This window comes from Ammospiza caudacuta, chromosome 4 (assembly GCF_027887145.1).
Source record: "Ammospiza caudacuta isolate bAmmCau1 chromosome 4, bAmmCau1.pri, whole genome shotgun sequence".
Classification (NCBI taxonomy): domain Eukaryota; kingdom Metazoa; phylum Chordata; class Aves; order Passeriformes; family Passerellidae; genus Ammospiza; species Ammospiza caudacuta.
The window spans coordinates 14,258,146-14,285,711 of record NC_080596.1 but is presented as its reverse complement, the minus strand read 5'-3'; the positions used below and the strand labels follow the sequence as shown (position 1 = coordinate 14,285,711).

General features: G+C 41.5%; 1 protein-coding gene across 1 annotated transcript; it reads left to right on the top strand.

Annotated features, from left to right (window-relative positions):
- The first annotated feature begins 389 nt into the window (after nt 1-389).
- METAP1 (methionyl aminopeptidase 1) lies at nt 390-27,566 on the top strand. Its single transcript, XM_058803450.1, has 11 exons — nt 390-547; nt 10,689-10,740; nt 12,781-12,893; nt 14,179-14,239; nt 15,430-15,521; nt 16,250-16,333; nt 17,808-17,946; nt 20,535-20,666; nt 23,049-23,192; nt 25,294-25,359; nt 25,527-27,566. Exons 1-11 carry the CDS (start codon nt 428-430, stop codon nt 25,685-25,687), a joined length of 1,164 nt encoding a protein of 387 aa, XP_058659433.1. The 5' UTR covers nt 390-427; the 3' UTR covers nt 25,688-27,566.

The following is a 27,566-nucleotide window of genomic DNA, read 5'->3' as shown; positions in this document are numbered from 1 at the left end:
ATGATCTCCCTGTTACCCTCATTGTAAAGAAGTTCTTCCTCGTGTTGAGGTGAAACTTCTTGTGCTTTAGTTTATGGCCGTTAACTCCTCATCCCCACCGAAAAGAGCCTGGCACCATCCTCTTGACACCCGCCTTTGAGGCATTTATGCGATGCCCTCTCAGCCCTCTGTTCTCTGGGCTAAAGAGGCCAAACACCCTCCTTGCTGTGAGGGCGGCGAGGCGCTGCCACACATCGCCCAGGGAAGCTGCGGATGGCCCATCGCTGGGAGCGTTCAAGGCCGGCTTCCATGGGGCGTTGAGTCCCCGGAGCCTCCTCCCTCCCTCCCTCTCTCTCTCCTCCGTCCCTCCCTCCGTCCCGCTCTCTCCGCCCGCCCCAGCCGGCGGCAGCTCCGGGCGGCGGCTCCTCCCCCGTGGCCGCCCGGCAGCATGGCGGCGGCGGTGGAGACCCGCAGAGTGTGCGAGACCGCCGGCTGCAGCAGCGAGGCCAAGCTGCAGTGCCCCACCTGCCTCAAGCTGGGCATCCAGGGCTCATACTTCTGCTCGCAGGTGAGCTCCCCCGCGGCCCAGCCCCTCGCTCGGCGCTCCGGGCGTGCGGCGGGCGCACGATCCAGCTCCCCGCGCCGGCTCCCGGCCGCCCGGGCCCGGCCCGGCGTGCCCGGCTCTGCCTCTCTGCCCGCCCGCCCCCCGCCAGCCTGGGCCAGCGGCGCCCGGCCGGGGACCCCGCGGGAAGTTCCCCTTCGGTTCCTCGGTTGTTGGAGCCGGGGGAGCCGGGCAGGCGGCCCCGGCGGGGAGGGAGCCCCGTTCCTCCTCGTGGCCGCGGGCGGTGCGGGACCTCGGCGGCACCGAAGCGCAGCCGGAGCGCTCGTGAGAGGGTGCACGGATGTTCTCTGCCTGAAGGGGTGCGTGGTCCGTATGCCCCCCTTAAAAATAAAGGCTTAGTGGGACAAAGTGAGGACGTGCTCATCAAATTCCAGCGGCTGCGTTTCCCTGCCGGCGTCTGCTCTGGAGTTGCTCGGCTTTGATAGACACCGGGAGACTTGTTGCTCTGAAAACAGATTTTCTTTAAGTTATGAGTTTTTGTGAAAACTATTTGCTACTCTTCCGTTTTTGTCTTACTCCCTTTTCATTCCTAACTTCTTTTTTTCCCACTATGTCCTTTGGTGTTCTGCTCTGAGGGTGCCAAACAGGAAGGTTCAGGTTAGGCCACATGTCATAGAGCAGTCAGCTCCCACGTAGAAATGTGAAAATTGGACGTGTTCTGTGGGCCACAGTGGTAACAGAGTGTGGTCCTTCTATAGAAAGGACAGTCTGATGACTGAGTGTCGTTTTTGTTTGTGGGACTCCTTTTGGTTTTGTTTGGTTTTTTAATTAACTTTCAAATGGGCACTGAAATACATAGCCTAATCCTTTGAACTGTTTGTATGTGTAATTCTGTCAAAATCAGTAAGGACTTATGTGTTCAGTTCAGAGATTAACACTGGCTTTCCTTGTCACAATTATAACACAGTAAAGTCACTGGATTTTTGTGGATAAACATAAGAAAATAATTCAGTCACATCAGCTAGATTAATTTATTATTAATTTATTAATTGGGAATAATTTTTTTCCGAGTTAGGGTGTAAGCTGATAGTTATGGTTTGCATAGGACATGGGGAAAATTTCCCACGTGCTTGTGACACACCCGCTGCACAGCTTCTGGTACTTTCCCCTGAGGTCTCTGTGCCCTATGCTGGGAGTTGCTGCCAAATTAGAGTGACTGCAGCTCAGAATTGTTCTGACAATTCTGCATCTCTAGTTCCCACGTGGTGCTTGTGGTTAACTTCTAGGATTTGCTCTGTTTTGACATGTCTGATATAAAATTCATCATACATGCATCATCAGTGTATACAAATATTGGTTGGTGATGACAAAACCATTTGCTAAGAGAACGAACAGGCCAGTGTGAAGAGTTCCAGTTACATCTTCACTCCCCTCCTTCCCACCTCTAACTCAGCTAATTCCATGCAGAGATTCTGGTTTTCTATATACTGAGTTTAATTATTTGGAAATATCTGCTGCTGCTTTTAGAAAAAATGAGAATTACTGGAAATACTTTTTGGCTTGTTAAAATAGGCTGCTGTATAACTGACAACATGGTTGCAAAGCTGTCCTGCCTAGAAAGTGAACTACTGAACTGGGAATCCCAGTCATCTCATTTCTGAGTGACTTGGGGCATGTTGTGCCTTGCTGTGCCCATCAGCAATGTGGGTAAGCACACTGAAGGTGCTTTGGAGGTTTTGGGGCAAGGTGTTACAGAGAAGGACATTAGTGACAGCCTGTTTTAAAGATGGGCAAGAAATGTCATGCACAGAGAGAAGAGTGCCCATGTTCATCCTGTGGCAAGGACCCTCAGCCCCGCTGAGTGCCCTGTGTTGGCCCAGCATGGATGGAGCTGTCCCAGTGCTCCAGCTGTCCTTGTCACCCGCTGTGTGCCATGGAGGAGACTCGCTGCCATCCTGCCCCGGTGTCTGGCAGGCACAGTCAGGAGGGTGAGGGAGGTGCTGCTGACAACCTGGCTGCCTCTTCAAATAAGCACATGGCAGGTGAACTTCCAGCTTATTTTCTCTGAACTTCCAGCAAGTTTCAGCTGACAGCAGTGGACTGGTTAGCATCAGTGAAACTTTTCTGGAGTTCTCTCTTTGGTGGTTTTCTTTCCATTCTGGTCTTACACGCATAAATAACTCTTAGATAAGCTAGTGAGTGGTCCTAGGATGTTATTCCACCTCACAGCACAGCCTGTGTTGTAGCTGGCTTGGTGCTGCTCCCTCCCTCTGAGGATGCGCGCTTCTACCCATTGCCTTAGGCTGTCCCTGATTCCTTGGTGAGCCACTTCTGAGGCCTTCAGAGTTTTCTTTTAAATGGAGGAAAAGGAGTTGCATTAATTGTTTGGGGTTTTTTTGCTGGTTTAGCACTGCAGGGTCATGAAACACTTCAGGAGTGTGCTGCTGAAGAGCAGGCTTGCCCACTGTGGCCCAGTTCAGCCCAGCCATAAAGTCAGCCTGTCCTTATGGAATGCGCTGGTGGTAGCCAGGTGTGTGGGCGCTTCCTCTGGGCTGAGGGTGGATTGGGAGCCACAAGCTATCTAGCATCACCTTGGCAGGTAAAAGCATCTGTATGGGCATGGGCACCTGGTAATTAATCTGCTTGGAAGCCTACAATGACTTTTTTTTGTAGCCAAAACTCCAATCAGAGCTAAAACCAAATTTGTAGGAATTTATTTTCCCTAGTGCTAAGATTAAACAACAGAAAATTGTGAACTGCTGTAGTATGGTAACCATGTGAAGCCATGTGTTTGGATTATAAATCACTAACATATCATTTGCTAAGAAAGAATTGATATAGGACTGAAAGGTGTAGGAGGTATAGTAAATATAGGGCTGAGGATCCCAGTGTAGTGTGGAGATTGATTAAAAATTATTTTTCATGACTGCACATAGAGAATTAAAGTGAACTTTCCAAGTAGATTGTGTCAAGACAATGATTTCCCTGGTGAATTTATCATTTGTGTTTCTCCTTTCCTGGATAAAGGGTGTTATTCTGGTCACTTATTTTTTTTCTCTTTCTCTGCATCAGAACATATGCCTCAGCAACATGCTCTGAAAATGTTTAGGCTGGAGAAATTTGACATTCTCTAGGATTCCTTTGAGCCAACACTGTTTTCTCTCTGGCTTTTGGGCACCTTGGAAGCTGGGTACGGCTGCTAAATAATAGTTGTGCTTGTGGATCATGGATGGAAAGGGGGCCATGTTGCCTAGCAGGGAGGTTTTGAACTGGTCATGGAGACAAGGTGAAAATGGCTTTTAGCAGCAAAGAAGCTCTTGAGGTGGCCTGTTGAACCCTGGCTTGTTTTTTTCCCTTTCACTTCAAGCTGTAACAAGAGGAACTGTTCTGTTGGGGGATTCTGTCTGCTGTTAACCCTTAGTAATATTTTAGGCTAGTAAATCAATACTGTCACTACCAGCTGCCTTTTTTCACTGTCTGGTTTTCTTTTTATTTAGAGACTTATTGCAGTGTTGTGTGTGTTTATCATCTTATGGCGAGATACAGTAATTCATTTATCTTCTGAATGTGGAAATCACACAGATGTCCAGCATCACATCTCAGGTGTAGAGTTTCTCTTGCTAGGATGAATTTGTTATTGTGAAATCTGCCTTACAGATACCGTCACTTGTGTGTACATTGTGTGTGGTATACATAAAGAATTTGTGCTTAAGTAGACAGTTTGCATTTCTTTTATGTCTTCTACAAGTGGCTGAAGGATAAAGAAAGGGAGAGTAGTGACTGTTCTTGAGAACTCCGGTTACCATTTTTATATGAGCCTTCTAATTGTGAATGGATCACTTATGAGTGATTCTGTGTTACTTTTGTGAAAAACTTTATCTTTCATAATACTTATGTAAGTGTCTTGGGCAAAACAATAGGTTTACTGTGGTGTGGACTAGATGCTACTACAGGGCCATTTCTCCATCCAAATTCACAAATACCTACTTGTAGACACATTGGGGAAACATTCTGTTCCTCTGAAGTCAGTGGCCTTTGCCATTTTTGTTTCTTGGAGAGCTGGTGGCCGTGGGTTGTATCTTAGTAGTAGTCATAACTTACTCAAGAAGTGCTGCCCCTTCCTGTTTTGTGTGCCCTTGTGTTGTCAGCCCCAGGTGTATGAAGTGGTCTGGTTATGGAGTCAGAAGTGAGGACTGGGGTTACCTGGTGACTCTGCCATGTGTGTTTTGGGTGTTTGAATGGGTAGCATTTCTCTGAACTGTACAGTCAGGGTCAGTGTCTCTCTTGCACTGGTGCATGCCTCCCAATATCTCGTGATACCTCTTGATATCTGCGGTGGGGTATGATTTTCTTCAGCAAAGAAATGCTGTTTTGTTCTCTCAGTGAGTTTATATACAATTTACTGCTTTCTGGAAGGCACATTTTCACTGACACTCAGCCCTGGGCCCTTGACAGCTTTGGATGCTGAAGGTGACAGTGATTTGTGAAAAACTGTGGACCTGAAGAGAGGATTGCTGTTCCATCTGCTGCTTTGCTGTTCCCTTTCACTGTCAATGTGCTGGGGATGGGGGAGCAGGGAGCAATAGACCTGGATGAAACTATTTTTTGTCCTCTCTCACATCAGACCATAGGACATCAGTGCAGTGTTTCATCCTTGGTTCAGTGTTCTTTGTGCCTGAAATAGGCTGGATTCTGCTGCAGCGCACAGGAGTTTCCTCAGGCATAAATGGCACTCAGCTGATACCATCTTCTAGAAAATCAGATCTCCTTCATCAGGAAGCTGACATTCTCAATTGCCTATAAATCACCATGAATACCTGTGTCTGAGGTAAGCACCTGATTGTTGGTGAGATATGAAAGCTGAGCCTTCGTGACTTTCTGAAAGTAAAACTTCAGGCTCCTGTAGGGAGACCTGCTGAGCTAGTGTTCCATGTACTGACAGGATAGTCCAGTTGGAATTCCTCTGGTCCCTTGTTCCTTCACTACACTCAAAAATCAGTTGGATATTTCTGTAAATCTGAAGAGCTGCAAAATGCAGTCCCTTCCACAAAGGGTCATGAAGGACCCAGGAGTCTCAGGGTAAGATGGGGTCTTGGATGAAGGAGAAAGTCGATCAACCCTGCTGACACCAAGGCTCTGAATGTAGGTGCTTCTCTTGGAGTTGAAAACACATATTCTGAAAACACATATCCAACTCTTCTGAAAAACTGACTATTCATGTGTCCTGCTTTGGGAATTTTGTACAGAGTTTTTCAGGCTGGAGGCTGTTTCTGTGGGCTTGTACTGCCCTAGAAGTATTTCACTATGCTGAAAAGTATCAACTGTTTCATTTAACATCAAATGTATTAACACCTCAACATACTTGTACTTATGGGTAAAATATGAATTAATCTGTATTGTATTTAATATGTATATATAATTGATAGCCTGGTATTAAACTAAATGCTGTACTTCAGAGGGGGTTTTTTTGTCTTCTGTTTTGCATACCTTTAAGGTATTTGGTTAAAAATGAGTTCTCATTATGCAAAATGACTTGGTCTCAGGTTAAGCCCCAGACAGTTTTACATTCTAAAGGACATTTGTAAATTCTGTTAAAAAGATTGCTCAGAGTATTTTTAGCTACAGTGTGCTGCTTGGCACTTGCAGTTTGTCCATTGCAGTTCAGGATATAATGACATGCAAAGAGACAGTCTGTCCTCACAGTCTTGATTATTTTTTTAAATTTTCTGTAAAGTAGAAAATTTTTGAAATTCATTGCCGTGACTCTAAATTATGACCATAGAGGATGGAGGGGGTGATTCTGTGGAAGTTGGACACAAGTTGGAGTGCTGACAGGGGGATTGGCAGAGCTAACTTGAAATGAGCCTTTCCCATGCAAAGGCAGTGCAGAAACACTGTCTGTCAGCCTGTCTTGGCTTCTGTGCTGTGGTGGACTTGGCTATCATAGAGTGGCCTGGCTTGGAAGGGACCATAAAGACCATCAAGTTCCAATCTGCCATGAGCAGGGACACCTTCCACTAGACCAGGTTGTTCAGAGCTCTGTCCATCCTGGCTGTGAGCACATCCAGGAATGGGGCATCCATGTCTCTGTGTAGCTTATTTAAATCTAGTTTGTTATCTCTGTGCTGTACAGAAGTTTGTAGTGTAGTAATATCCTAATCTTGATTGAGCATCCTTTTTTCCTCTGGAATTTGCAGTTGGCTGTACTTTTCCACCTCTTAATCAGATTGTATGCATACATGAACTGAATCAATAAGAAGATTTCTGTTATTATTGTAAAAATGACAATAAACATAGAAGAATTTTTTCCCCTAATTACTTCAATAACTATTTTAGAGGGTTTTGTTCTTTCAATGATTGATTAAAAAAAAAAAAAAAACTCGAGGTATTTGGTAGTGATCAGTGTGTTCATAGTGAAAATGCACCTTACTACAAAACCAATACTGCCATGTCACATGATTCTCTTGATATTGGGTGAGTCCTTAAGGTAAAAATCATTTTCAGAAATAGCACATCTTCCACAAGGGGATCCAGCAGGAATCTTTTCAAATGGTAATGCCGGTTGTGCCTTTGGTTACCTTTTGATACATTCTGATGAACACTGGGTTGAACTTGTCTCTAAACACAAAACCAGTGGGATTGGCTTAAGAATGTCCCGAAGCCAGAAATGTTGTTGAAGGTTTCGGTATGTTGGCTGCCTTTGTCTAGAAGACACATTTATATTTTTCTTTCTGATGGAATAGTTGTACCCAGGATTGCCCTAAACAAGTCAAGGATAACCAGTCTGCTTTTTTTTTTTTTTGGTCATACATTTGACCTCTCTTCTTGTAGAGTCCTCTTCAGTGTTTCTATGTCTGTCTTGATTGAGGTGTAAAAGTCACATGCAATAAAAAAGAAAAATGCTTTAGGTACAAAGGGTGGGGATATTAATATCAGGCATGATATTGGATTGTGTAGTGCTTGAAATGGGAAGCACTAGGAAGTCTTCCAAGGAACTTGAGGCCAAATTCATATTGTTCCTGTGTACTTTCCCACTGAAGCTAATGCTTTAAAATATAGCCATGCTGTGTTACATGTTCCTTTTTTCACTCTATCTGGAAAAAAAAAATCTTTAGTTTCTTCATTTTAATATTAAAAGTCACCCTGGATATTTTTTCCCCTGGATTTTGTTTATTTAGTCATTGAAAATTTTCTATCCTGACCTGGATAGGAGCACAGAAGAATTGTTAAGAGACAGGAATGGCAATAGCCAGATTGAAGTAGATGTGTCAGGAGAAGGCTCAGTGAAAAGCATGATTTTCTCCAGAAAATACTCCAAAAAGTGGCCCAGATGGAGAGAAAGAGTAGGTTTCTTCCACAGCTTGTTGGGAAGCCTGCAGTATAGAGGGTGAGGGTGTTTGCAATGTGCGGTGGTACTTTGGGAGTGCTTTGTTGCCAGAGCTATGATTCTCCACCCTGTGAGATGACAGCTGCCATATTTTTGTGTGGAACTGCCAAGGCAGAGCTCTGCAGTCATGTGCAGTGTGGTGCTTGTGCTGTGGGTTGTTAGATATAAATAATTTGTATGTACCCGGTCAGTGCAGTGCTCGCAGGGAGCGTATGACTGATCCTACACAAAATAGATGGGCTGTAGGTGGATGTGCAGCATGTCCTGTGAGTGCCTTCCAGCAGTGTCAGACCAAGGCAGAGAGACTGATGGGTTGTACCGTGCACTTGGAACAGCCCCTGCTCACCAAAATGTTCTGGATGTGCTGTGCATGCCTGTTGCAGTTGATGGCTGTGCAGGTGTCTGGTTGTAGTGAACATGGTTGCACCTTTGGAGCTGTGCCCCAGGAGTTCTGGCAGAGCTACTGCTCCTCTGGAGATAGAGGGCAAGTAAAATCTCAGAAACACGTTTGGGACAACTTAGGCATGTGACAGCCTTATGCAGAATCATCTTAGGTTGTCCACAGCTGCAGGAAATGAAAAGCCAAAATGGAGTTCTTCAAGTTATGCTTCTGTCCCTGGTGCTGTGTTTGCCTGTTTTTTTCTGGCTGGGGGCCAGCGCAGTGGAAAGGCTGTTGGTATAGGACAAAGCCAGGGCATTGGAGAACATCCCCCAAAATTTAATGGGAAAGCAGAGAATGAACTACAATCAGTAATTGCCACAGCTGATGTTTTCCTTTCCTTTCCTTTCCTTTCCTTTCCTTTCCTTTCCTTTCCTTTCCTTTCCTTTCCTTTCCTTTCCTTTCCTTTCCTTTCCTTTCCTTTCCTTTCCTTTCCTTTCCTTTCCTTTCCTTTCCTTTCCTTTCCTTTCCTTTCCTTTCCTTTCCTTTCCTTTCCTTTCCTTTCCTTTCCTTTCCTTTCCTTTCCTTTCCTTTCCTTTCCTTTCCTTTCCTTTCCTTTCCTTTCCTTTCCTTTCCTTTCCTTTCCTTTCCTTTCCTTTCCCTTCCCTTCCCTTCCCTTCCCTTCCCTTCCTTTCCCTTCCCAAATACTCCTTTATATTCCAAATAGTGGGTTTTAGGTTTGCAGACTTGATAGCTGCTTAGTCCTTCCTTTATGCTTCAGAGCAAAGACCTTGTGTTTGAAAGGGGATTAAAACTATACTGGTTCTTCCAGTGTCCTTGAAATAGCATTTTTAGATATTTTTTTATTCTTTTTCTTTTCCCTAAAGCAGGCTTCAGTTCAAACCTGTTCCTTTCCGCCCAGCAGAGAACAGTGCAGTGCAAAGGTCTGTGTTGCAGTGGGTTATGTAAGTGTGACAGTAAACTTGGGCTGCTGTTGGAAGTGGCGTTCTCTCCAGTCATCGGAAGCGTTGCTTTCAGAGCGCCTGGCAGCGCAGTCCCTGCTGGTGTGTGGGGCACCACAACACAAGGAGCAGCTGGTTGTGGTCATGAGGGGACAGCACACACACAGCAGGGTCTCTTTGAACGTAGGTGTGCTTGTGCACCACTGTTCTGTGTGTTTGTGGGTGCACTTTGGTACCTGCTGGTTGCAAGACTAATGAGGGAGGAGGGAGAGGGTGGCTCAACACGAGCAGACTGCTCAGAGAGCTCCAGAGCAGCCCTGAAGCAAGGGTAGAATGTTACAAGCTGGGCTCAGTTCGCAGATGTGTTGTCTTGGGCTGGTTGAGGGTTGTATACTTTAGGTTGAATCAGTTATTGGCTCTGGGTGGTAGTTTTACAATGATGATTCAGCATTAGTATTGTTTCTCCTTAGAAAGTAAACCACTTTGCTTCCTGCCTCTTTCTTCAGAAATTCAGCTGTAATTGTCAATAATTAGAATTAGCAGTTTCTTAATGGATGTTTTGAGTGCCCATAGGCATTGATTTAGAATTTCTGCTAGTAACCCAAGTAATTTGCTAATTAGTACCTTAAAGGATTACCTTTATCCTGCCTTCTGCAGTTTTTCTGCTTAAATCTCTTTCTTTCATGTCTTTTCTTCATCTTAGTCCTTTTTTATTCTCCAGCTGCTAGTTGTTTCCATCTGCCCCTTTGCTGATTCTTTGTTCCTTGCATTAACTGCTCTATTTGTGCTTGGGAAGAAGAGAAAAGGCCAGACTCGCCACAGTCACTCTTTTCTTGATTTCCATTTCAACTTTCTCAATATTTTTTTTCAATTTCCTATTTTCACTCAGTAGCCCTCATTTCCGCCCTTTAGTCTACTTCATTAGTTCTCCTGTGGTTGTGCTAATTGGCCTCTGTTGCTTTCCTGTGCTGGAGCAGGAGGCAGAAGGGATGCAGTTAGCAGGAGGAGGTGGATTTGTCTTGGAGTCAGGGGAGGACCTTGCTGCTCACTGCAGCGCTGTAAGGTCAGGTACAGAGAAAAACTCTGTTTCAGCCAACCTGCAGCCACCATGGTGTTTACATAATGATAAATAGTCAATATGTAGGATTATGTCAGTGTATTTCACTGCCATGGGTGTTGTCTGTTTGGCTGTGCTTTTTCTGCCTATTCTGATTAATGAACTTTTGAATGTGATATTTTCTGTTGCTAAGACTAGCAGTTACCAGTAGCATTTGCTGCATATTGCTGCAAGGGTTAATAAAAACAGTCTTCCAGTTTTCTTTAAAATCCATTTGCTTCTCCATTTTGTCATCTTGGCATGTCTGTCCATGTAAATACTGCTTAAAACATATACTTATACATTTTTGTTTGCAATTCTAGGAATGCTTTAAGGGAAGCTGGGCCACTCACAAGTTACTACACAAGAAAGCAAGTAAGTACATTACTTTTTAAAATGCATTTTCATATTTCTTTGAGTTGGTTTTGTCCTGTGCAGTGAGCTGTAGGTGGCCTTGCTTCAGCTGGGGATTGGACCAGATGACCTCCAGATGTCCCTTCCAACCTCAGCTGCTCTGTGCTTCTCACCTTGGAATGGTATTGGGTTTTTTCCCAAGATACCTGGCACTGGGTGATGCATATCTGAAATTTTGTCCAGTTCTCAACAATCTAAAGCACTGTGTAAAATTTCAGAGGCAGAGGTTCACAGAAGTGTTTGTTTCTGTTCACTTTTCTATTTGCATGAATTACTGCTTGAGCTACATTGCCAGGTATATGGACACAGAAGGCGTGGTGCTGAAATAAAGGACAAGGAGAATAATAAATCACTACTATAGGGCAGTGTTCCTTCATAGCATTTTGATGTCTAATGCAGTCAAAGGCAGTGCAGTGGGAAAGGTTCTTGCAAAGTCTTTGTGATTAGACACTTACTGGGACACAAGTGAGTCAGAGTGCAGCTGTTCTGTACATTTTTGGGACAAAAGGGAGGATGCTTGTGTGCATGGTGCAGCCACTGATAAAGGATGTATCATAGCTAGGATTTTGCTGAGTTCAGTTCAAAGTAGTAAGAGTATCTGTGTGCCCTAGTGACAGCTGGTAGCTCTGTCACAGAAGTACCAGGAGACTGGTAGATTCTACCTTATCTGAGTAGTGAAAATAACCCCTAAGTTTAAAACCAGAGAGAGGGCAGACCTCAGTTCTGTCCCCTTGCCTCCTCCCTGCCACCACCCTGCCTATCTTCATTAAGCCCTGATGAGAAGGGAGGTAGGATTAAAAAGTGATATGGCAGAAACTCACATCCTCAAATAATTTACCTCCTTTCCTAAAACCCAATAAAGCTTCTTTTTTTCATGATAAATGTTGGATGGTAAATAGAGTAGTACAGATAATTACAAATGTTTTCCTTCTTTCTGCCTTCCCAGTGTAGGGATCCAGTAGTTCACACTTGCATTCTGCATCCTGTCAATTTGGGTGATTATGAAAAGCTTTGGACTTTCAAATTGTTATTTCTCAGTTTCATCTGAACTGAATGTCATCTGAGCATATGGCTTAGATATCAGCCACAGAGGCTCTCAGGAATTGACATTAGGCTTGCAATGGCAGACCTTTTGCTACCTCTTCATCCTTCTGAGACATAAAAAGAGGAAACAGACAAGTTATCCAGTTATGAGTTAAAGATTAATGTTATTATGCTCTTCCTTAATCCTTGCCTTCTGTTTCTGAATTCTCCTTTGGGTATTGCTCAGGATCTGCTTGTTTCAATCCTTTATTTAAACACCTTCAATTTCCCCTCATAGGAATATGTTGTTTGTGAATGAAGTCAGTCATTGGACCAGATCAGACGTGAATTTCACAAGGTTTGGAGAGGTGGGAAGCTCCAGCAGTTTGGGACCATCTCCTAAGGTGTGAGCACGGTTTGTCCTGAACTGCAGAAGTGGCAGGACCTGCACTCTCTCCAGCAGCTCTGGAGGGGTAGCAGCCTCCATGAGTTGAGCCTGACAGTAGGATGGCCTCCCTTCCACCTTTGGATGGTCTCCTTCCCACCTCAGGTCATTTTGGTCACTGAGTGCTAAGGGAGATCACAAGGAAGGAATGTTCCCCTGCAGTGCAAGGGTGTTAATTGAAGGGATACTGAGTGCCTCTGTAGAAACAGGCTTTTTTCCCAGGAATGAAACAAGCACTGTGTTATAAAACTGCAAATGAAGAACAACTTAATTACTGCACTTCCTTTGTGCATTCAGTCCTGACATTCCCCAGTTTGCTGTTGAATAGGGTGGGAAGAATCTGAATTTGGAATGGACAACACAAAATGATAACTACTACTTACACTTGCATATATCAGTATCTGAAATTCCAGAAAGACTCAGGTCTAGACTTAGGCACTTCTAAGTCACTTTCTAGACACCACAGTTCTCATTCTTAGTAGGACAGGTTTTGCTGCTGCAACTTTTTTTCCCCCTTTTTCTTATCTTTTCAGAAGATGAAAAAGCTAAGCGTGAAGTTTCCTCCTGGAGCCTGGAAGGTGATGTCAACACAAATCCCTGGTCTGGTTATCGTTACACTGGGAAACTCAGGCCACACTACCCACTGGTAAGCAAGAGGTGCCACTCTACTGCAGCACTGCTGTGTTCTGAGCAGCTCATGGAGCACTCCTGACCTGATGACCTCCCACATTTTTGCTGAAGGAGGAGAGCTTCTCAATCTGAACCCCATGGCAAGGACATGATGTCTGTCCTTATCATGGTTCATTTTATTTTAAGGTCATACCTTTTGGATGTACACTGTGACATTTATTCTGCAAAAAAGCTACTGCTAGTTCAGCTGATATCTCCCAGCTGTTTGTTGTCCTCACCCATTATAGAGCAGTCTGTTTCTAAAAAGTTCAGGTGAATTCATTTAAAATTTAAATAAATGGTTTTTTATTATATTATGTAAGTGGTTTAAAATAACGTGGTGAGGGAACTGGTGAACAGAGGTTACAGTAATCTCCTGCACTGGAATGGTGAAGAACAGCAGAGGTCAGTAAGATCTTTGGTTGTGAAAGTAAATTGGGTTTAGAAGATGATGACATATAACTCTGTATATATATATATGTATTACACACACACAGAGGGACATACAGATGTAACTGTATTTTTAACTTGGTACAAGTTTGTACATGGAGTAAGCTGAAGCTTTTTTTTGCAGCAATAATGACATTTTCTTTACATTTGTCTTTTCTAATTGGCCTCTGCTAGAAAAGCTGCCCCAGTGGCATTCTCTCTCTAAGTCTTCTCCATGTTACAGGCTCATTAGAGAACAGATTAGCTGAACCTGAGCCCATGTGTGTTTGTTAGTGTTGTTGGAGTAAAAGGTGTTCGGGACATTTCACTGGCTAAGTAATTTAGTTGTGTTATCTCTGAACTTTGGCTTTTTTGTCTTGTGACTGCTGTAACACTGATGCAAGTGGAATTAGAGATTTTGACTAAGATGATGATTAGAAGTAAGTATTCTCTTGCTAAAGAGAAGAGGGATGTATTTGACACTAGTGCACTTGCAGTCTGGAAAGCAGCAGAAAAAAATGCTACAATAAGGCATAATACATTATAAAACCAGTAAGATTCACTTGACAATAAAAATTTGATTTTTACAAAGCTGTACAGTTAGTTATTAAAAGTTGTATAATATGATAGCAATAGGGGTAACAGCAGAATGTCTGGGATTGAAACTTGGAATTTTTGGAGTGTTTACATACTTTGCAACTTTTTCTAAATGGATTTTGCCATATTTCACATGAAATATTTCATATTGTATTTAATTTTACTGTGTGATTCTGGTTTTGTAACTATAATAAATGTTGCTGCAACCTAACCAGCTTTGCCTGTGATTTATTTAGACACCCACAAGACCTGTGCCAAGTTATATTCAGAGACCGGATTATGCTGATCACCCACTAGGTAACCTGAAACAAATCACAATTCTGAGTGTTATGTTTGCTCTCTGTTTTCCTTTCCATTGAAAAAGCCTTTAATGCATGAAGGAGATACTGGAGAAGGGAACCTCTTGTCTGTTCTCACCTTACTACTGCTCCACAGTAACTTACTCATTTTTAAAAAATCATGGTTGCAAGTATTTTTTGGAAGTCCAAAGTTTGTAATGGGTTGTCTTTCAAAGGTGTACAGGAAATGGAGAGTTAGTTAATTTGGTTTGGGGTTTTTTTTTAATCTCAAACATACAAGTCCTGGTTCTGTTGCTAATTTGTTAACAAGCAGCAATCAATTGACTGTCACAGATAAATTCTACTAAACCATTCTCTGTGGCATCAGTGTATCTGTTGAAAATGTATTATTTTATAATAAAACCAAGGAAACCTTGCAGTATGCAACCCCCCCAAAAGAAAACTGGGGTATGAGTTCCAGCTGGTTTTGGACAGAGAGGGAATGCGCTTTCAAAATTACTTACTTTTGGGATTGTTTTGGTATTTTCCTCTTTTTATACCAGTATTGGGGCTTTGCATTTCCCCAAAAGGCTGCTATGAAATCTGTTAGCATTATTTTTTAATCTTAAGATATTCCATAGTTATTTTTAAAGAGTGTAAATATTAAAACAACACAAAATACTGGATTTTATGGGGTTGCTCATCTATAAAGCTGAGATTGCACAGAATTTGGTAGGAAGGATTTACATGTTTTTGTCCGCTGATTATTGCAGTAGTATAACCAGGTATATTCCCAAGCTCATGTAACCCTTTATGACTGTGCTAGAATGTAATTTTCACTAATTATTTTCTAAGAGCAGCTGAAAAATGCTTTTCTGTGACTAAAACAACTTCCTTGTCAACCTAGTATTTAAGATTGTGTTTTGACTAACTGGACATGATGGTTTTATGCAGTAAGTGAATGGGTTTCCTGAGCACATGGGGCATTATGGTGTTGTGGAAGGCTTATGAATTCCAATTAATCTGAATAATATCATCATACTGTGGCTTGGTGGGTTTCTTTCTTTAGGCTGTGGTGAGAAAGTCTGTACTTCTATTGCCCTTGGTAAGCTAAGGAAGTTCCTGGATTGGATATGTGTAGCAATCATCACTCTATATAGCATGGGGTTTTTTCTGTCTTTTTTAGTCTTCTCCCTTTTTTCTTTTCAGGAATGTCTGAATCAGAACAAGCTTTAAAAGGAACCTCTCAAATAAAAATACTGTCATCTGAGGATATAGAAGGGATGCGAGTAGTGTGTAGGGTAAGGGGGTTTTGATTTTTCTGGCAAGGTGCCTTTACAGTCTTTAAAAATCTGTAATAATTTTACCCCTTTTTCACAGCACATTTGAGAGTACAAATGTTCAAACCACTTTAGAGTGCTGAAAAATAGTTTGGGAAGCTTGATATCTTCTGGCTTTTTTCCTTCTTGTGACCCCAGTTCCCAGTAAAGTATTTTGCAAGCAGAAGGATGACTTTTATCTGTTTTGTGCATTTGTTATTACTAGTAAGGCAATCTGTGCCTGACACATTGTGTTTGTTAAGAATATGATTTATAGTGCATAAATGAGAACTTTTTCCTCTCTTGGAGTTGGTACTAAGTAAAAACTAAAGAGCAGAACAAAGCCCCATCCTTAAAAATTTTTGAAAAAGAGCTGTTCAATTGTAATCACTTCCTCGTGCATAAAGTCAAACTTTGAAATGCATTAGGTAGTTTGATTTAAGATTATGGCATTCAAGGAAAATGTGGTCCAACCCTTAACTGGGATATTGTCAGCTCTCACAGAGGTGGCTGAGTACATGACCTGGAGGGATCTCAAAGTCTTTCTAGAACCCAACTTCACACAGCTTTCCTGGTTATTTCAGTGTAGCTGTCAAAAATGGGTTACAAATCTTGTAGAGAGTAGTCCTGGCCTGTTTAAAATGAACTTAAATTGAGCCAATAGATCAATTTAAAATCTATTTTAAATTTTTTATTTGTTTCATTTGCAGCTTGCTAGAGAAGTATTGGATGTTGCTGCCATGATGGTGAAACCAGGAGTAACTACTGAAGAAATTGATCATGCTGTCCATTTAGTAAGATAAGTTTATTATTCTTCTGGTGTTTATAAGTGTTTTCTTCTATCACTTTATTTTAAATGATTATTGTGTGGTTTTCTTTGTTGCATGAATTCCATTTCTTTATTTCAAACTGTTTCCCACTTTGAAGCTGGTGGGTAGTGCAGATGGCAGAAATGAGCTACAGTGCAATGGTAGGTTCAAAGTGATTTAGGAACTCCTGGGCCTCTCTCTGTATTAGTTGCTTCCATATTTCTGGCTTCAGATTTCTTCTAAGTTTCTTCACTTGCTTTCTCAATTAACATCATGTTTTCTTTCTTCTAAACCCTTTTTGCTCCACAGATACCATTATATAAAGAACAACATTTGTAGGCCATGGACTTCTTGTACTCTGTGGTTGGCTAAGACATACAGAGGAGAAAGTTAAATTATTTATGATTGGGAATCAGAACTGAGGTGCCTCAGAGAGAACTGAAACAAGATGTTTGATGCAGTCTGACGAAATAAAGCCACAGTCCAGTGAAGTGTTTAAAAAACATGTTCAAGAATGCTTCCTGCCTTAACTTTCTATAGATATTTGAACTTTGCTTTGCTGTCTTCTCTGTGAATCATTTAATCTGTGCATTGTGAGAAAGGAAACAGTTTTGGTATAGTTAAGTTTGTTAGAGAGCTTCCTTTTTGTCTGCATCTGCAGGTGTTGAGCTAAGATGGCTTTCATTAGGCTGGAGAATTCTGTTGAACTGCATTAAACAGTTCAAAACTGTTAAACACAAACTAATGCATTAAACATCAAACTGCTTGCTTAGGCACAATGTCTAATATGAACAACTAGTATTTAACATGGAGTTACCCCTCCTCAACAGTTTATGGAAACTTTGGCAGGTTGTTGATAGTGACTGATATCCCTAATTGGTATTTTTCAGTTTTAAAAACAGTATTTTTTTTAAAAATTAAAAAAAAAAGGTAACACAACTTTTTTTTCTCAGTACTTTGCTCACAAAGTATGTGTATATATGTATGTGTAAATATATATGAAATGTGTCAGTTTTGCAAAAATACAGTAAGGTTATTACAGTGAAAGGGAAACAGCTTAAGGTTTTAAAGCTGGGGGGGAAATAGTGCTAAATATTATTTTGTTCAGCTTGTGTGTCTTGCAGAAATCTCAGACTGAGCGCTTAAAAGCAGTAATTGAAAATGACTTTTTAAGACTGAGTCAGTATTGCCATGCATTGTTTCAAACCTGAATATCTCAGCATTTGCAGTCAAAGATGAAAATGAGTAGAAACAAAATGAAAGTAGCTTTAATTTCTTCCTGGTAAGAGATGCAAGGTATAACAAAAACATTGCCCGGAAATGCTTGAAGAATCTTATTTTCTGGAGTCACTGCTTTTCAGCCTGTCATTCTTACTGTAAAGCTGTTGCACATATGTTTTTTACAGTGTTTTTTCTTTGTACAAAACCTACTAGTGTAAATTGTATTTTCTCTATTTAGGCTTGTATTGCAAGGAATTGTTATCCTTCCCCTTTGAATTATTATAATTTCCCCAAGTCGTGTTGTACGTCAGTGAATGAAGTGATCTGTCATGGAATTCCTGACAGGAGGCCATTGCAGGAGGGAGATATTGTTAATGGTAAGTGCTGTGAAAATGAACCTTCAGCATTTTTATCTTGTGTGCACTTAAACCATGCAATAAGATGATGTTTCAGAAGCAGGCAACATCATTAGAATAGCTTCTTAAGAGAGGCTTTTGTTCTCATTTGTCAGTTAGGTTGTTCTCATTTACCTCTACTCTTTACATACTTTAATTAATGAATTTATTAAATAAAATAATTTCAGAACTTCAGGCCACTTTAAGAGCTTTAGTTCTTCTACCCTGATCTGTGCATTAGTATAGTGCCTGAGTATTCCACTTGTAGGCTAGATTCCACTTGTTCCAGGCTGTGTATATATAGTGAATAGAATGTATATTGAATTATTCAACTGGATTCGTTCCATGTGAATTCTTGATTAGATGGCTCTAGATTGTTGCAATTTGGCTATGCTCATTGATGATTATGATGACTGTAAAGGGTCCTAATGTGCAGGCATTGTATAGGTGCATGTTATCTTTTTTTGAGCATGTCACAGCCTAACAATACCAGCTGATTTTTGTTCTTGGTACTCAAGGTGCTTAGGCCTTCTTGGGTGGTGAGAAATACTTTTATAAATTATTTGTCTTGTTTTAACCTTCATTTCTTCTTGGTTTGGCAGTAAAAATTAATGACACTTTTTTTGTACAAACATTTTCACTTTTGTTTATTGCATTGGTTTGCTTTTCTCTTACCTGTAAATAAATACACAGAGTATGCTAAGGTTTGATCTACCTCTTGAAGCAGGTTGTAATTTTTTTAGATTATCAGATATTTAAAACATGTTGGCTTGTAATAATAGCTATTAAGTCTACATCTCAGTGCTGTGGGTACCAGCCTTTTCAGAACAAGTCTCATGGTTGCTGCCCCTGTCTAGGTAAGGTGTGGTATGTTGAAAGCTCTAAGCTTGTAGGGTACATGTAACAATGTATGCCAACGTTCCTTTGTCTTACTTTAATTTCAAAGATGATGCCTTTGCACAGCTCTTTATTATTGCCAGCTATTCTGGCATTGCTGTAGTCCAGCCTAAGAAGCCCAGCTCATAGAATCATGGTTTGGGTTGGAAGGGACCTTAAAGATCATTTGGCTTCAACCCTTGTGCTGTTGGCAGGGACACTTCGAGTATAAACCAGGCTGCTCAAAGCCCCATCCAGCCTGGCCTTCAACATTTCCAGGGATGGGGCATCCACAATTTCTCTGGGCAGCCTGTTCCAGTGCCTCACTGTTCTCACTAAAGAATTTTCCTTTAGTATCTGATCTAAACCTACTCTCAGTTTGAATTAATTCCTCCTTGTCCTCTCTGTACATGGTCCTGCAAAAGTTACTCTCCATCTTTCTCCTTGGCTCCCTTCAAGTGCTGGGAAGCCACAATTAAGTCACCACAAAGCCTTTCCCAGGCTGAACAATCTGAATTCTCTCGGGTTTTTCTAATTGAAGAGGTACTCCAACCTTGTAATGAATATGGTTGGCTTCATCTACACAGTGTCTTACCTCTGCTAATTGCATGCCAAGGCTGTACCTCAGCCCTAGAGAGCACCTTCTGTAAGAGGCTCTAGTCATACCTCTGTCTACATTCCTGCACTTGATTGAGCTTGGAGCCTTTGCTTTGTTATCATGAGGAAGAACTGGGCTTCTTTGCTGTAAAGTAGAGGCTCAAAAGCCTCTTGAAAAGGAGGACCAGAACAGTTTACAAGGAGGGATAAAAAAGGTACCTTGGAGGGAATGTACCCGATGAACAACTGAAAGGAAGCGTCCATCTTTTTCTTTATTTAAAACTTTTTAGCCCGGAAGCCATGCCAGAGTCCAAAACAAGTTTTTTGAACCACAGGAACATGTCATCCAGAAGGTGATGTCTAGTTGTTGCAAGTGATGTCTAGTTGTTGAGACCAAAGTGTGTTTTCCCACATCTTCCTATAAAGATGGTATTGATCTCTCTCAGCAGCTCATGTATGATTTTCCTAAAGTATTACTGAACACTGCAGCTCCCTTCATGACTGTTTACCTGGGAGAGGATGTGGGTGTGGGTTTCTTCATGAATACCAGAGCATTGGCCCTTCTAGTGGGTTTGGTGATCTAGCAGCTATTAGACCTACCAGCTGACCAACAAAGACTTAGAAACAGAAGTTCCCATTCTGCCATAGCAAGACAACTTGATATGCAAAACAAGGACTACATACCTTTTAAAATTTAATTTCCCCCTATAAGTGCTGGAATTAATTCTGAGAAAGTACAATAGCCAGGTAAATCCCCATAGATCAAGGAGCTTCTCTTTCCCGTTTTTATATTTAAAAAACCAATGCTAGCTTGCAGTGTTTGTGTTGCATTGTTGGAGGATTTTTTTCCTCCTCTTACCCCTTTTATTTCATTAAATCAAACTGTTCACCAGTGCAACACTAACTTACAAATTATTATATAGACTCTACAGGATAAGCATGAAGGACCTGCTTCTGCTGGAAGAGTTTTCTTAGGGAGTTCTTGTGAAGTAGCACTTCACAGTTGGGGTGCCCCATTTGTTCAGGTTTGTTGTTTGAGCAGTGGGAGGCAGGGGTGAGGAGCAGGCGCTAACTTCCCGTCTGTGCTGTGTTGGCAGTGGATATCACCGTCTATCGCAACGGCTACCACGGGGATCTCAACGAGACCTTCTATGTCGGAGAGGTGGACGAGGGTGCCAGGAGGCTTGTCCAGACCACCTACGAGTGCCTCATGCAAGCCATCGATGCAGGTGAGCCCTGCCTGCAGCAGGAAGCTTTTGGTTCTCAGAAATGCTTGCTCATGTTGCCTCTGCTCAGGGCGACTCCTGGTGAGCACACAGAAGCACTGGTGTGTGGTCACCAGCTGATGATGGGTGCTGTGTAATGCAGTCATGCTTCTGTGAGTGCTGGCTGCAACTTCTTTTGAAATGTGGGCTGATGAGGAAAATGTATTTGATGCTGAGCTGATCTGCTGATGATACTGACATGGAAACAGCCTTTTTTTGACCATTGATGAGTAAGAATCCTTAATCCGAGTAACTTAGAGAATGCAACAAGCAAATTATGTTTTGGAAAACCCTACTTTTATTATTTGTATGGTGTTGCACAGTGAACTGATAAGGTAAAACATTGTGTGAGCACCTAAACATATCTCCTTAGCCCGGCCAAACCTGATGGTTACTTCATAAAGCTAGTTATGAGCTCTTGATTTTGTGTGGCAGTGTGCCAGAGAAGACAGATCCTTATCTTCCAGTACCTACAGAGTTTTAATTATCTTGCTTAGATAACAGTCAGGGCAGCTGCATCAAGATATACACTGAGATAAACATGCAGATACCTTTCTGACTTCAGAAAACAAAAGAAGAATTTCTCAAGTCCCTGGAGGTACTTGTACCATTTGTATTTTTTGTACCCTGCAGCTTCTTAAAATCCCCATTATAATTTAATCACTTCTTGGCCTCTAAAGATTGAAGTTTAAGGTAGTATATATATGAAGGCTTTAAACTTGCATTTAATGAAAAGTAAATGTAATAAAAGACATTAAAATGAGCACAATTTGGGTTAATAATTCGGAGATAGCTAGTCCAGCTCAAAAGACAAAAATCCATAGGATTGATGTCTTGTGTATCCGTTGTGTGATCAAGAAATTACTGCCAGGTTGAGCTGTGAAGAACAGATTACCTGTTTTTGTGGGATTACTGTTCTGAAATGACCACTTTGTTTTTAGAGCTAAACCAGAACAGTGTGTATCTTTGATCCTGTACTTTTTAATAGCAATTGTTACATGTGTTGTCTCTTATCCTTTGTATCTTGGCTTTGATGTAGAAACTATGACAGAAATTCCCCTGTGTTCGTTACAATGAGATTAAAATTCTCACTGTAAGTCTTTTTTACCAGATTTTTAGATGCTGTAATGTGTTTTAAAGGGTTTTAGACATTGCATTTGAGTAGGATTTGTGGCAGAAAGTGTCTCACCTGTTAAAAGGGGGTCACCTCTCCCCTCTTTAAATCATCTCAACATCTTGGTGCTGGACCAGCAGAGCTCTAGCTGTATGAGAGAGAAGCAGAGGGGTCCTTGCTCCAGTGAAATGAGTTGCACGTGCTGTCAACCCCATACTTCACAGCTATTTAGCACAAACACCACAGATGAATCTCTTCCCCACCATGTCCTTTTTGAATTTTTGGAGAAGTGTGTATATTCCAGTAATACAAGTTTCTTGTTATTTTCTGTAAATTCAGCTTAAGGGTTTCAGTTGTAGTCGCTTGCATTAGCAGAGAATTGTACTAAATAGTTGCTTCACATAAAGCTTAAGTTTTATGTGAACTCTGCTTAAGATGGCTCCACACAACCACACATGTGGCTCCTGAAGAAGCAGCATATATTTAGGGAGTTGGGAATAGTCTTGGGAAAGCTTGATATTTTGTTTTAAGGGGCTCAAGGTTGTTTTTGGGATGAAGCTTCATTAGCTGAATGATGTAACATTGTTTCTTTTATGGTGTTATTACTCCCTTGTCCAAGTGCTCAAAGTGAATTTCTCACATCATTTTCGTGTTTCAAATTCTCTAACTTGTAAGGCTTCCTAAAGGGATTGTCAAAAAAGTTAAACCTGAATATGAACATTCTTATTTGCTGTAGCATTGTCATCGAGAATCTTGTCTAAGAGTAGAGATACCCATTTTCCCTTTATTTATTTTTCTAAATATCAGTCCTTTGTGTGCATTTTCCACATAGTAGAGGGATAAGTGTGTATTAAAATATGGTTCCTACAATCATTGCAAAAAGCACTGAAGCTCGGTGTGAGAGCTCACCAAGTACTTTGAAAGTCCTTTAATTTCAAACTTTGATATCCTTTTAATGTGAGCAGTTGCATCCATGAAAGGAGGAAAGTAGTATCCTTGTGAAAAAGGCGTTTTCTTCTGTCTCTCTTGTTTTTTTTAATATGAGACAGTTTCTTCCCTCTCTCAAGTTATTGCACTCACATACACACTCAGTGGATCAAGTGATCATAGGAAGTTGCACACTGGAACAGATGGACACACAAGCCATGAGTGCTACAGAGATGATGTTTGGTGGTTAGTTGTGTTGAAGGAAAGCTCTCTCAATTCCCCTCTGTGTCTCTTTAATTTTGCAGTGAAGCCTGGTGTTCGGTACAGAGAGCTGGGGAACATAATTCAGAAACACGCTCAAGCAAATGGATTTTCAGTGGTTCGGAGCTACTGCGGGCATGGAATCCATAAACTTTTCCATACGGCTCCTAACGTGCCCCATTATGCCAGTGAGTATTTATTCCCTTTGAGCTGTCCAGTAGGCAAGTGATTTGCAGTGAATGCACCCAATTTACTTGAGCCATCAGTTTGGCATTTTGGCACTTGAGAAATAATTTTTGTTTTTTAACTCTGAACCATAGCATGCTTTATGAACCTGTGCCTGCATTATCTGCCTGCACTAATGGTTAGTCTTAGCTCTCATCAGTACTGGGTAAGTGCTCAAAGTTTTTGCCTGAATTCCCAGCTGAATTCCTTTAGACATTCTTGTCTGACATGAACTGCCAAATGTTTCTCTCTTTAGAAGTTCTATGCCAAACCTCACTGCCATTTAGAGATGCAAATAAAAAGCTCTTTGAATAGTATAGATGGGTGTTGTTCCTGAATATGGGTCCTGTTTCTTTCATTTCATTTGAGCGTTGTCATTTGGTATTTCTGGAAACTTTATCCTAGTGTGTGGCAGAGGAGGAATGAGCATTCCCCCAGTAGTGGTAGTTTTTGGAAATGTCCAAAAATTTTTCCAGCAAGACTAAGAAACAACATCCACAGAAGCAAAGGACATAAGGTTAAGTGCCAGTGGACAACTAAGGGCAGAGTAAAAATCATGAGGCAGTGATCAGCAGTTCACACTCACTTCAGCTGTAAAGCTGCCCTGATCATAGGACACTTATTTCCTCAGACCTGACAGGTGCCTCCATCTTCCCATCTCCTAATGTGTTAACATGTGTTATGGTTATAGAATATAGTCTGGCAGTTCCTGACTTTCATGTCATCATTTCCCCAAAGTACTTTTCTGACAACAGAGAAGATCTGTTAGTTGCACGGTAAAGGGCTGTCAATTCCTGGTATGTACTTTTTGCTGTGTAAAATGAAGAAAATATGGATTCTTTGGAGGTGGAGAGCTTTTTATACCAATTAAAATCCAATCTAATGCAAAGGAAATTTCTATCTTTCCTGGCTATTTGGAACTTTGATTTTTTTTTTTCATTGGGCAAATATGTCTGTTTCCAGAAAGAAAGATTCTGGTATTTTTAAATACAGAGTCACAGCAAAAGTGGAAATATCTGAGGGACTTAAAGCCTCTTGGAGAAAAAAGAATGCTGCTGCTTATTTCTAGCCTACTATGAAAGGAGTTTGAAGAGCAAAAAGATAATTTTCTAAGAAAAATGTTCTGTCGCTGTTGTGGCAGCTTGATGTCTGAGATTTTTAAAGCCTCTAGGTGATTTAGGCAGTGTAATAAATTAACACAATTAAGGTTAGATAGGGGGATGTAAAATGAATGCAAATTGTCTACAGCAGCAAAGTAGCTTGGAGTGAATGGTTCCTGTGCAGTTCTGGAGTTTGTTCCAGCTCTCAGGCCCAGTTACATCTGAGCTGTGCTGTCCTTCAGGTGAAACAGGACAGAGGAAATGGGCTGAAGCCTTTCTGCAGTCAAACTGCACTCTTGGAATCATGCTGTCCATCAGTTCATGTGCTTCCACATAAGCATTTTCAGTGCATTTAACATCAAAATGTTCCTGTGCTATTGTCCTGGATGCTTCAAAATGCTCTGCTATTTTATGTTAGCTAATGAACACAGCATTATCCCTCTGACACTGCTGTGACCCCATTATCCAGGTGATGAGGAGGCAGTGTGTCTTTCAATAATGGAATCATGGGATTACTTAACCACTGTCACATTTTGACAATTTATTGGAGCTAATGGCTCAGTGCAAACAAGTAAGGAGATTTCAAGCCTTCTCTAAATATCTTGAGTGCTTCTTACTTCTGTTTTTTAATTATGATTTTCCATTATAGAAATGTGCAGAAATTCCTGTATTATATTTTTTCAGTGTTTTATAGAGCTAGAGTTTAAATTCCACTTGGAATTGGAGAGAAAGACAGCAATTAATTTTAAGCATCTTGAGTAAGTATTACAGTGTTGGTGGATGGGGAGAAGGAAAGAGCTAAAGGAAATTTTTATGTATATGTAAAAATGGAGAAGTGAACAGGTCATCTCAGAAGGGTTTTTCGGACTTTACTGTGTTTCTGTTGTATTCTGTCAGGACAAGGATTTGTTCATTTACTAGCATGGTATTCTTCCTTCTAACTTGAGTGTTTATTTTATTGCAGAAAACAAGGCAGTTGGAGTGATGAAGCCAGGCCATGTATTTACAATTGAACCAATGATCTGTGAAGGTGAGCAGTTTAGCAGTAGAGTAAAATGGTTACTCTCGTTTGCTCCTAAGTAGTGATTGAACAGGATGCTGGTTCTATCCTGTAGAGCTGGTAGATTTTTCATTTCTCTTTGGGGGAGTGATGGCTGTTATTTAAAAGCTGGCAGGAAGTGACGCTCTCTGTTTCAGGTGGCTGGCAGGACGAGACCTGGCCCGACGGTTGGACCGCGGTGACGAGGGACGGGAAGCGCTCGGCACAGTTTGAGCACACGCTGCTGGTCACAGACACGGGCTGCGAGATCCTGACCCGCCGCCTGGACAGCACTCGCCCCCACTTCATGACCCAGTGATAGCCCACACTGAGCAGGTGCATCAGAACCAGAAATATATATCTATTTTTTGCCCCTGTACTATGCATTTTTTTAAGAGTACAGACTAGAAAGATGTCACCATTTACTTTGTTCTCGGTGATTGTAGATAAGAGGAATATCTCGAAGAACCTGACCCAATGTCTGCAAAAGCAGAGAAGAATTTAAAGAATTTCCTGCTTTCCTCCTACCTACAACACTCACGCTGTACTTTCCTTTTTTCTTCAATTATCTCTTTAGCACCTTTCTTCCAATTAGACCCACAACTGCTTCTGTTGCTGCCATGATATTAGCTAGAAAAGCGTGGGTAAGCTTTCCCACTGGGACTTGATATTTTGGGATCCAGGTTTTTTTCACCATTTCAGTGTGCCCTGTCACTCTTGGTTTGTGAGAGGCACCTGAGATTTTAAGCATTTCTTATTCCAAAGACTTGCTCTTACTTCTGCAGATACTATTTTGGGCCTTGTTTGTTTATCAGTTGAGAAGGGGGCAGAAGGGAGAAAGACACGCACGTACAAGAATGGGCTACCTTTAATTCTGCTCCCATCTCTCTGCTGGTGGTGATTGCCACTGTGGGTGGCACACTGTGTTAATGGCAGGACTTGTTTCTCTTGCTGGAGATTTGATAGGATGGGAAGTTAACAAAGTCTGTCTTATATGCAGCTGCCTGGAATAAGCTGCTTTTTGGCAAAGCAGTACTTGCAGGCAGCCTCCTGCACCAAAAGTTTGGTGAAGCTGATGTATCAGACTTGCCTAGGTAAAGGAATGCAACAAGAACCAAAAAGATCCCATGATTCATGGGATCCTTACGTCTGTTAACTGTGGGGCATCTTTAAAAAGTACATCCACAGTAGCTGTGGGGGATTGGATTTGCAAGACTTACAGTGAAGTATCTCAAAACAAGTCTGAGTGTGTGAAAATGAAACATGTTCAACACTGTATTCATTTTCTTTTGGTAATTTTTAAACGGGTCATTTTCTTCCCCCTTGGTTGAGTGAGTTTGAGGCTTTTGGGAAGTCTTAGGGGGGCAGCTATGAAAACTGATCTTTTTTTCCTCAGACAGGTATAGAGTGGGCAACATTGGTATAAATACCCCTTTATATTTTGTTAGTGGGTCATGGTGAGCTGAAAATGGTTGTGTTAAGGAGTGTGGATTGATTAAGCCTCTCTTTTCTCTACCCTTTCTTTTTCCATGCCCATTTCCCTTCCATCATCTTTAGTGTCTCTGCTGAGGGAATAAATTTTTTTCTTCTGAATTGTAATGAAAAATTTTTCAGACCCCATTGTAGACTTCATCTTACACCACTGTAACACAAGAAACTTAAGCCAACACAGACATTAAAAATCATACAATCATGGGCATAAAATACACCTCTTAGAAAATGTCTGGTGAATTTGTTGTCACACATCCAAGAACATGAAGTGCTGCATACCCTTGGCTCCCTTTGGCACTGCAGAATTTAGGTGGGGGAAAGGGGTTAGTGCTTCACAGAAATGGACTCGTCTACTTCCAAATTTGCCAGAAAACATCTTCTCTGCCCTGAGTGCCTCAGACCTCTGTTGCTGTATCACTGCAATGTTTTCATTACTTTATTCTTGTTTTAATTATGCAGTAAAGCGACCTGAAACGATGCACAGAGAGTGCGTGTGCGTGCGTGTGCGTGTAGAGATTTTTAACAAAACAGACTGTAGTACCTGAGTGGGATTACCTGTGCTGAATGAGCTGTGTTGAGGAGATGCCTGTCCTGGAGCTTTGCCCACCATATCCTTCACTTGAATGGTTACAATGGTCTTGCCTTTTCTATGTGTGTGTGTATGATGCAGGGGGTGGGGGGCTTAATTTTTGGTCAATAAAATAAAA

Coding starts and splice junctions, on each gene's coding strand:
- METAP1 (XM_058803450.1), top strand. CDS start 428: ATGGCGGCGGCGGTGGAGACCCGCAGAGTGTGCGAGACCGCCGGCTGC. Junction 12,894..14,178: donor TCAGGCCACACTACCCACTG/GTAAGCAAGAGG, acceptor TGATTTATTTAG/ACACCCACAAGACCTGTGCC. Junction 20,667..23,048: donor CATGCAAGCCATCGATGCAG/GTGAGCCCTGCC, acceptor TTAATTTTGCAG/TGAAGCCTGGTGTTCGGTAC.